The sequence below is a fragment of the Gekko japonicus genome, unplaced genomic scaffold (genome assembly GCF_001447785.1).
Source record: "Gekko japonicus isolate JY-2015 unplaced genomic scaffold, Gekko_japonicus_V1.1 scaffold7627, whole genome shotgun sequence".
In the NCBI taxonomy this organism is placed as follows: Eukaryota; Metazoa; Chordata; class Lepidosauria; order Squamata; family Gekkonidae; genus Gekko; species Gekko japonicus.
The window spans coordinates 1-10,255 of NW_015161054.1; the positions used below are offsets into that span (position 1 = coordinate 1).

The 10,255-nt window shown below is 48.4% G+C and overlaps 1 protein-coding gene across 1 annotated transcript in view; it reads left to right on the top strand.

The window, feature by feature from the left end:
* Positions 1-167: 167 nt before the first annotated feature.
* LOC107122689 (cytochrome P450 2F5-like) overlaps positions 168-10,255 on the top strand; it is a gene marked incomplete at its 5' end in the record, with an annotated part of 13,872 nt that continues 3,784 nt past the window's right edge. Inside the window, 7 exons of the mRNA XM_015425824.1 lie at positions 168-330; positions 1,065-1,214; positions 2,933-3,093; positions 3,587-3,763; positions 6,094-6,270; positions 7,559-7,700; positions 7,795-7,859. Of these exons, the coding sequence (XP_015281310.1) occupies positions 168-330; positions 1,065-1,214; positions 2,933-3,093; positions 3,587-3,763; positions 6,094-6,270; positions 7,559-7,700; positions 7,795-7,859 (1,035 nt within the window). The remainder of the gene's footprint in view (positions 331-1,064; positions 1,215-2,932; positions 3,094-3,586; positions 3,764-6,093; positions 6,271-7,558; positions 7,701-7,794; positions 7,860-10,255) is intronic.

The following is a 10,255-nucleotide window of genomic DNA, read 5'->3' on the forward strand; positions in this document are numbered from 1 at the left end:
TTAGAGGGAACACTGGTTCTGACCACAGAGGGCTAGAGAGCTCTTCCTCTGCTTCGGAGGGGTTCTCGGTATCGCTGCGCAAGTTTAGAAACTGCTTTATTTCAGATCTTCTTGCACATCATGGTTAAACGGTAGGACAACAGGTTTTTTTCCTTGTGTGTCTCTAGCTGAGAGAGAGATACGGCTCCGTTTACACCGTATACTTGGGATCCAAGCCATTCGTGGTGCTGTGTGGCTACCAGGCTGTGAAGGAGGCCCTGGTGGACCAAGGAGAGGACTTCAGCGGGCGCGGGGACTTCCCAATGATAACCCAGTTCACACAAGGGGATGGTAAGCATCTTGGCTTCCTCCCGGGGAGAAAAGATGACCGGCCGGCCTCTGTGGAGTCCTCTGATGGTCCCGTGAAAAGACTGGAACCAGCTGGCCTCTCCTTCTCCTTCTCCTTTTTTAAATATGTTTATTGGGTTTTCAATATGCCACACATACAAACATACAGCCTACGTAACAATCTAGATACATAAATATCCTACAAACTGTTATCAATATATCATAACACGTACCATAAATTCAACTCTTATATATAGAAGCCAAATACACAAATCAACACTTTCTGTACGCCTTTCTAAAAAGTTATCATACACCAGAAAAACTTGCTTATTGCATTTTTTACTTTAGCCATCTTCTATAGACTTTACACTCCCTATGTAAGATTCTCACAATTTTCACTTGCAAAAATGCAAGGTTACGCAAACACTTCTTAATTATCCCCATTTGAACTTTATACTACTGGTTCATACTCCAATCTTTAACTCTACTCCAATCTTTAACTCTAAATTACTTTCCCTGTTCCATCTATCAAAAACACCTTAAACCCACCATGTATATATAACGAAATAACTATACATATAAAGATATAAACAAAATCATCATTAATAAGGTGCACCAGAAACCATTCAATTTGCAATGTGACCAAAACTAACTTTCTACAGCCCAAATTAACCCTATTCATTATTTTTGGCCTCTCCTTCTTAAACCCCCTCCCCCCCCCTTCTGCACTCCTCCAGGGATCGTGTTTTCTCACGGTGGGAAATGGAAGGCGTTGCGGCGTTTTGCCATACAGACGCTGCGTGGATTCGGGATGGGTCGGCACCGCATTGAGGAGCGGATCCAAGAGGAGGCCGGGTGCATGGTGGAAGAGTTTGCCAAGACCAAAGGTGAGGGGCGGGAAGTGCCGCAGGGAAGCAGCAAGTCAGGGCAGCAGACGCATTTTACATCCGACTGTCGTTGGACTCTCACGTACTTGCGGACTGAAAATATTTCTATCCCACCTCATCTTCTCTGCTTCGGAGCGGCTCACCAAGCTGCAACCCAGCCAGATCCGCAAATTAGATTACCCTCAATCCAACCACCCTGGGAAATTATTTGACTGAATGCAGGGAGTGAAGAGATGCTCTGACTGTGCTCTGCCGAGCCATTGCAAAGGAAGAAGAGATTGGATTTATACCCCACCCTTCACTCGGGGTCTCAGAGCGGCTTACAAACTCCTTCCCCTTCCCCTCCCCACCACAGACACCCTGTGAGGTGGGTGGGGCTGAGAGAGCTCTTGACAGAAACGGCTCTCAGATAACTTGTGACTGACCCAAGGTCACCCAGCTGGCTGCATGTGGAGGAGGTGTGGGAATCAAACCCAGTTCTTCGGATTTGATCCTGCCGCTCTTAACTACGACACCAAAAACAAATCTTAAAGCTCAGGCAAATTCATACAGAATCAAAGGTGGTGGTCATTTGGGAATCAAACCAAATGACTGGATACACTCTAATCTGGGAGAACGGGGTTTGACTCCCCACTCCTCCACTTGCAGCTGCTGGATGACCTTGGGCAAGCCACAGTTCGGTCAGAGCTGTCCTAGAAAGAGCAGTTTCTGTCAGAGCTCTCTCAGGCCCACCTACCTCATGAGGTGTCTGTTGTGGGAAGGGGAAGGGAAAGGAGTTTGTAAACTGCTCTGAGAATCCGAGTGAAGTGCGGGATATAAATCCAATCTCCTCCTCCTCCTCCTCCTCCTTCTTCTTCATCTTCCATACATTTAAGGGACTTCTCCTGTGAGTTACAATACCATCAATTAGATACTCTACTCAACTGTTTATTAAAGGTTTGTTGTGGTGTCCAGTATAGCCTAAACATAATTTTTGCTCAATGAGTCACAGGTTAAGTCCATAGAAAGATCAGGTATATGCTTTAAGGCCATGTCCCATTGCTTTGGCCAAACAGGATGTTCCAGCTGCTTATTCCAATCATTCCTGAGACTCTGCATATCATATTTATTAACTGACTTCAAATATTTATAAACATATATTGTAGGTTTTGTTTTCTGCATTGATTCAGTTAGAGTTTATAGGCACAAAGGTGACTCTCGGACTATAATGCCACAGGGTCGTATTAGGTACCCAGCAGAAGTTCAGTTGTAAATATTGCCATTCAACAGAAGTTGACATGTCATATCTAGACCTCAGCTGAGAAAATGATAAAAACATCATTATAGTCTATAAACTGAAATACTTTATAACTGCTCACATCCTGACTAACCAGTTTGGTGTCGTGGTTAAGTGCGCGGATTCTAATCTGGGAGAACTGGGTTTGATTCCCCACTCCTCCACTTGCAGCTGCTGGATGACCTTGGACAAACCACAGTTCTGTCAGAGCTGTTTGTGAAAGAGCAGTCCTCGAAAGAGCTCTCTCGGCCCCACCTACCTCACAGGGTGTCTGTTGTGGGGAGGGGGAGGGATAGGAGCTTGTAAGCCACTCTGAGATGCCTTCGGGTAGTGAAGGGCCATGGGGTATAAATCCAATCTCCTCCTCCTCCTCCTCCTCTCTCAGTCTGAACCTTGTCAAGGGGTTCCTGACCCACTCTGTTCGTTTTTGGTGCTTCCCCAGCGGAGCCTGTTGACCCCACTTCTCTCATCGGCCGTGCCATCTTCAACATCACCTGTTCCATCATCTTCGGGGACCGGTTTGACTACGAGGACAAGAAATTCCTCACTTTGGTTGACCTGATGAACGACAACTTCCACCACCTAAGCAGCTCTTGGGTGCAGGTGCAGGTGAGCGATGGCCGGCATTAGAAGGGGAGTAGAAAGAGGGACGGAGGAAAGGTCAGTGAAGGTCTCAGTGGCGCCTCCCTGCCCAGAGACTCTGCCCCCCCCTTTGGAAAGCGCCTTATTGCTCATGCACAACCAGAAGACATGTATTCAGCCGCATTAAGGAATGCCCACACAAGGGGCTGGGAGACTGAGCACCGTGAACGACGTCTTGTATCTTTCCCTTGTGCTGCCTCATGGTGTCCACCACAGTTGTGCAGAGTGTCTGCGTGACTTTTGCTACCTGGGTGATGTCCACGTCACACCGGCGTGGAGTAAGATGCTCTCAGCGAATGAAGAAACCTGTGAGAAACAGGCAAGCATTCCTAGTTCCACCCATCAGCAGGAGCTTCATCCCTTCTCCCTAAAAGGCAGGCGCCTTCACACTGACACGCACGTACCTGTGTGGTGCATCCTCCATACCCTCAATGTTGCTTCTTTCTCTCTGCAGCTATATAACGTGTTCTCTCGTGTCATGTATTACCTGCCCGGACCCCACAACAGATTAAAGGAGAATTTTGAGAAGTTGCGCCTCTTTGTCCTGGAGATGGTCAAGACGCACCAAGAGACCCTGGACCCCAACTCCCCTCGCGATTTCATCGACTGCTTCCTTCTCAAAATGCAGCAGGTGCGGAGAGGGGATCAGGTTATTTCAAGGGCCACCCCCACCCCTCTGGTTCCTAAATATTTCCTGACTCAGGTGGGCGGAGAAGGATTAGAATGCCCAGCTGGGTCTAAGGGAAGGGAATTTTAGTTCCTTCTAACATTTCAACCTGCTTCCAAGGGCTTTTGATAGTGGGCGGTCTGTAGTGTTGAAGCGGGAGCTGTACACATCCGTTTTACTTGATGGCTGTTTATGCTTGAGCTGGTGTTGTGCTGGTTTGGTGTAGTGGTTAAGTGTGCGGACTCTAAACGTCACACTGGCGGCATGGAGTAAGATGTTCTCAGTGGCTGTCCTGCAAAGCCTTTGAGGGGGGAGCTTTTTCAGGAGGCAGGATTCTTTGGGACGTATTAAGTACTGGGTTCGAGACGCATTGCGATGAACAGCTCTACTTTATTAGGTCATTTCGGGAACAAGACTGAAACCTCAGGGCGACAGCCCTGTTTAAAGAGCATGAAAAAACCCACACCCAAGCACACCCAACTCCCAACGATAGGCTATTTTTGGGCAGGAACGCACAGGAACGGAGTTTCTGGCTGGCTCCCAAGTTTGCCACGCCCAGCAGGAACTCATTAGCATAATAGGCCACACCCAACAGCAGAAACTCATTAGGATTGGCTACATTAGGGTTGTGTGGCCTAACATGCAAAGGAGTTCCTGCTACAAAAAAAAGGCCCTGGGTTTTGACCACAAACAAGGTCAACAGAATAAGAAGCAAAAGGTGGGTGTGGCTGGATAACCACACTTCTGGTAACATGTGGGTGCGGCCTAATGTGCTAATGAGCTGTGCTGTCAGGGGTGTGGCCCAATATGCTAATGAGTTCCTGCTGTTGCGTGTGGCCTATTATGCTAATGAGTTCCTGGTGGGCTTTTTCTACAAAAAGAGCCCTGGAATTTACTTAACATTAGTTTCTCACTGGTCACCTCCAGAGTCCTGGTGGGCTATTGTTCTAGAGCTTCAAGCTCAGCCAGTCTCTGGTACCCAGTCCTGGAATATTCCAGCCCTAATACATAACAGGACAGCTTCTCTTAACTAGGAACAAGGAAGATTTGGCTGATCTTAAGACTGATCTCATCAGATAAGAATATAGGAACATAAGAGAAGCTACAGTTGGATCAGGCCAATGGCCCATCCAGACCAAAAGTGCCATGTGCCATCAGGAGGTCCAGCAGTGAGCCAGGACACTGGAAGCCCTCCCACTGTTGCCCCCACCCCCAAGCACCAAGAATACAGAGCATCACTTCATCCCTTGCCCCAGAGTTCCTATCTAGACCTTGTGGCTCATAGCCACTGATGGACCTCTGCTCCATATGTTTATCTAATTCCCTCTTGAAGCCGTCCATTCTTGTAGCTGCCACCACCTCCTGTGGCAGTGAATTCCATGTGTTCATCACTCTTTGGGTGAAGAAGGACTTTCTTTTATCCATTCTAGCCCGACCGCTCAGCAATTTCATGGATCTTGCATGCTAAGCAGCGTTGGCCTTGGCTAGTATTTGGAAAGGCAGCCTCCAAGGAATACCAGGGTTGTGACGCAGAGGCAGGAAATTTTGTTGTTGTTCAGTCGCATAGTCGAGTCCGACTCTTTGCGACCCCATGGACCAGATCACGCCAGGCCCTCCTGTCTTCCGCCGTCCTCTGAAGTTTGCTCAATTTCATGTTCGTTGCATCTATGACACTGTCTAACCAGTTCATCCTTTGCCGTCCCCGTCTTCTTTGACCTTTGGTCTTTCCCAGCATCGGGGTCTTCTCCAGTGAGGGCTCCCTTCTCAGTGGGTGGCCAAAGTATTTGAGCTTTAGTTTCATTATCTGGCCTTCCAGGGAACAGTCAGGGTTGATTTCTTTTAGGATTGACTGATTTGATCTTCTTGCAGTCCAAGGCAAATGGCAAGCCTTAAAAACAGGTCCAGCTCACCACCTATGTGGTGCATAACACTAAGGGAAGCTAGAACTTCTGGCTGACAGACAATCTTAGGATCTCCTGGCTATACTACACATTATGCCATACGATACTAATAATTATAACATTTTTGATGGGTATTTTACTTGGGGGTACTGACTGGGTGTTGCGTTAGCGTTGGTTCATTCCTGAGCCAATGCGTATGCATGCGTGTGAGTGGGTTGCTTTAGAAGTTCAGCGAATGAAGAAACCTGTGAGAAACAGGCAAGCATTCCTAGTTCCACCCATCAGCAGGAGCTTCATCCCTTCTCCCTAAAAGGCAGGCGCCTTCACACTGACACGCACGTACCTGTGTGGTGCATCCTCCATACCCTCAATGTTGCTTCTTTCTCTCTGCAGCTATATAACGTGTTCTCTCGTGTCATGTATTACCTGCCCGGACCCCACAACAGATTAAAGGAGAATTTTGAGAAGTTGCGCCTCTTTGTCCTGGAGATGGTCAAGACGCACCAAGAGACCCTGGACCCCAACTCCCCTCGCGATTTCATCGACTGCTTCCTTCTCAAAATGCAGCAGGTGCGGAGAGGGGATCAGGTTATTTCAAGGGCCACCCCCACCCCTCTGGTTCCTAAATATTTCCTGACTCAGGTGGGCGGAGAAGGAGGAGGGTTAGAATGCCCAGCTGGGTCTAAGGGAAGGGAGTTTTAGTTCCTTCTAACATTTCAACCTGCTTCCAAGGGCTTTTGATAGTGGGCGGTCTGTAGTGTTGAAGCGGGAGCTGTACACATCCGTTTTACTTGATGGCTGTTTATGCTTGAGCTGGCATGCTGGTTTGGTGTTGTGGTTAAGTGTGCGGACTCTAATCTGGGAGAACCGGGTTTGATTCCCCACTCCTTCACTTGCACCTGCTGATGTGACCTTGGGTCAGTCACAAGCTCTGGCACAGCTGTCCTTGAAAAAGAGCAGTTTGTGTCAAGAGCTCTCTCAGCCCCCCCCCACCTCACAGGGTGTCTGTTGTGGGGAGGGGAAGGGAAAGGAATTTGTAAGCCACTCTGAGACTCCACGTGAAGGGCGGGGTATAAATCCAATCTCTTCTTCTTCTCTTCTGGTGAGAAGTGGCTTTAGACAAAGCAGCTCAGAGAATTCTTTACGAAGTCATATCTGAGGGACAAGTTCTTGATGTGCTTCTAGATCAGGGGTGTCAAACATTTGGCCCGGGGGCCAGATCAGGCCCTCGGAGGGCTTCCATCAGGCCCGCGGTGGAACTGGCCATCTCCTGCTTCCAGTTATGCTGCTGCTGCTGCATCATAGCTTGCTTCGCCAGACTCTCTCAGTCACTCAGCCATTTCATGTTTTCACCTGGGTCCCAGACTCAGAACTCTGAGCATGAGATTTCTGTGGCGAATGTCAACAAATCAAAAGTAGGTTTGCATCTTATAGAGCTAATGTTTTAAGCCTGTTTTTATTTTAAGTTAAAAAAACCCGTTGTCGAAGGTTTTCATGGCCGGAGTTCATTAGTTGCTGTAGATTTTCCGGGTTGTGTGGCCGTGGTCTTAGCATTGTAGAACCTGACGTTTCGCCAGTAACTGTGACCAGCATCCTCAGAGGTATAACTCAGAAAGCTGTAGTACTCTCTGTGTCAAGTTTATATCTCCGCCACATTACACTTTATGACACACATGGCCCGGCCCACCGAGGTCTCACTTATGTCAGATCCGGCCCTCATAACAAATGAGTTCGACACCCCTGTTCTAGATCCTCATGGTACATGATATGGGCATGCAAGTTTATTCCTGGAGGGTGTGGAGCAACTTCCGTCTCCCTGCGCATGTAAAGGATGTTCTCTCTCCCTCTGGTCCCACAGGAAAAGGAGGATCCCCTCTCCTACTTCCACACGAACACCCTTGTGATGACCACCCACAACCTGTTCTTTGCGGGCACGGAGACGACCAACACCACCCTCCTCTATGGGATTCTCATCCTCATGAAGTACCCTGAAGTGCAGGGTGAGATGGGAACGTTGTTCCCTTGATGACGTGAAGGCTGGCGCAGGGCCCCATGAGATCCTCTAGCTGAGCTCCTGGCCTTCTGACTGTCCAGGGGAGTCTTTTGAAGTCCACGTCCATGAGATGTTTCCTAACAAGGCAGACAAAGATGGACCCCACGTCCTTCTACTTACAAAGGAGGTCCTCTCCCACTCAGCCATGTGCCCTCTTCTCATGGCCTTGCGAGGAGGTAGGGTTGCCAACTCCAGATTGGGAAATACCTGGAGATTTGGGGGCGGAGCCTGGAGAGAGCAAAGTTTGGAGAGAGAAGGAGAGAGCAAAGTTTGGAGAGAGCAGGATCCACCCCGCAATGCAGCCATTTTCTTCAGGGGAGCTGATCTCTGTTGTCCGGAGAGCAGTTGTCATTCCAAGAGATCTCCAGGTCCCACCTGGAGGCTGGCAACCCTATGAGGAGGGCAGCAGTACAGGGCTGGACTAGTTTCCTAGAGCGTCCAGAGTCTCAGGGAGGATGTGAAGGAGACCACTGTCTCGGTCTTCTGTTTGTCTACGCCACCTGCTTTCCAGAGACAGATTTTCTGCCTACAGGAAGGGTGCACCATCCCAGCAATTGAACAGGCCATAAGGGATCTTGAGTGGAGTCAACCGGCCCCCTCCCCATTTCACATTTGGGCTCCATTGGGACTCATGTAGGGGCCACGGTGGTGTAGAGGTTAAGACGCCGAGCTGCAGATTCGAGACCCGGGTGCTGCATGACGGAGTGAGCTCCCGTCTCTGGCCCCGGCTCCTGCCAACCTAGCAGTTCGAAAGCAAGAAATTGCAAGTAGATAAATAGGTACCACTTCGGTGGGAAGGAAACAGCGTTCCGTGTGCCTCAGCGTTTAGTCATGCTGGCCACATGACCATGGAAACGTCTTCAGACAGCGCTGGCTCTTTGGCTTGGAAACGGAGATGAGCACTGCCCCCTAGAGTCGGATTTGACTAGCTTTTGAGCAAGGGAGACCTTTACCTTTTAGAGCTCATCTAATGGTTGCAGGAGCAGGCAACACCTTGCCTCTCGGTTATTCTCGAGGCTGATAGCCATCCTGTCCTGAGCCCGTCCTTCACGAGAAATTTCCAAGTTGCATTTGAGGCGCTCGTGTTTGCAAGCCCCAGGGATCCAATGGGAAAAAAATGTCTTGTGTTTCCAAGGACCTGCCCCAAGATTAATATAGTACCCATTAATGTCTAGTACTTGGCAGTAGACATTCAAAGATTTGCTGAGAGCTTGGATGACCAATTTAGTTGTTGTAGATTTTTTCCGGGCTGTTTGGCTGTGGTCTTGGCATTGTAGGACCTGACGTTTCACCAGCAGCTGTGACTAGCATCCTCATAGGTATAACACAGAAAGATGGCGTACTCTCTGTGTCAAGGTGAGAAGAAAAATGGTAGGCAAGCAATTTATATCTACTGAGGAAGGAGGTAATTTATATCTACTCAGATTACACAGGGAAGCCACTGAAATTCATAAACATAAACCCAATTTCAACAGGAAAGAAGAGAGTTTAAAAATAAATAGGGCATGGTTTCCTGTCCTGAAAAACACAGAATGCTCTACATCTTACAACAGCACTACCGATAAGATTAGAATTCCAACAGCCAATCCATATGTAAAAGAACCTCCTCAGGAAAGCTCCTCCATTAGCCTGTTCACAGCCTGGGGAACTCCTACAATATAGTGACTCAGCCCTACCCCACCTTCCTGAGTAGATATAAATTACCTGCCTACCATTTTTCTTCTGACCTTACATAACATAAGAACATAAGAGACGCCAATGTTGGATCAGGCCAAAGGCCCATCTAGTCCAACACTGTCACACAGTGGCCAAAAATATCAGGTGCCATCAGGAGGTCCACCAGTGGGGCCAGGACATTAGAAGCCCTCCCACTGTTGGCCCCCCCCAAGCACCAAGAAGACAGAGCATCCCTTGCCCCAGAGCCCCTATCTATACCTTGCAGCTAATAGCGACTGATGGACCTCTGCTCCATATGCTTCCCTTTTGAAGCCGTCCATGCTTGTAGCCGCCACCACATCCTGTGGCCGTGAATTCCATGTGTTAATCACTCTTTGGGTTTTATCTGTTCTAACCCGACCGCTCAGCAATTTCATGGAGTGCCCACGAGTTCTTGTATTGTGAGAAAGGGAGAAAAGTAACTCTTTCTCTACCTGCTCTTTCCCACGCATAATCTTGTAAACCTCAGTCATGTCACCCCTCAGTCGTCTTTTCTCCAAGCTAAAGAGCCCTAAGCGCTTTAACCTTTCCTCATAGGGAAAGTGTTCCAACCCTTTTATCATTCGAGTTGCCCTTTTCTGCACTTTTTCCAAAGCTATAATATCCTTTTTAAGGTGTGGTGACCAGAATTGCACACAGTATTCCAAATGAGGTCGCACCATTGATTTATATAGGGGCATTATGATATTGGCTGATCTGTTTTCAATACCCTTCCTAATAATCCCCAGCATAGCATTGGCCTTCTTTATTGCAATCACACACTGTCTCGACATTTTCAGTGAGTTA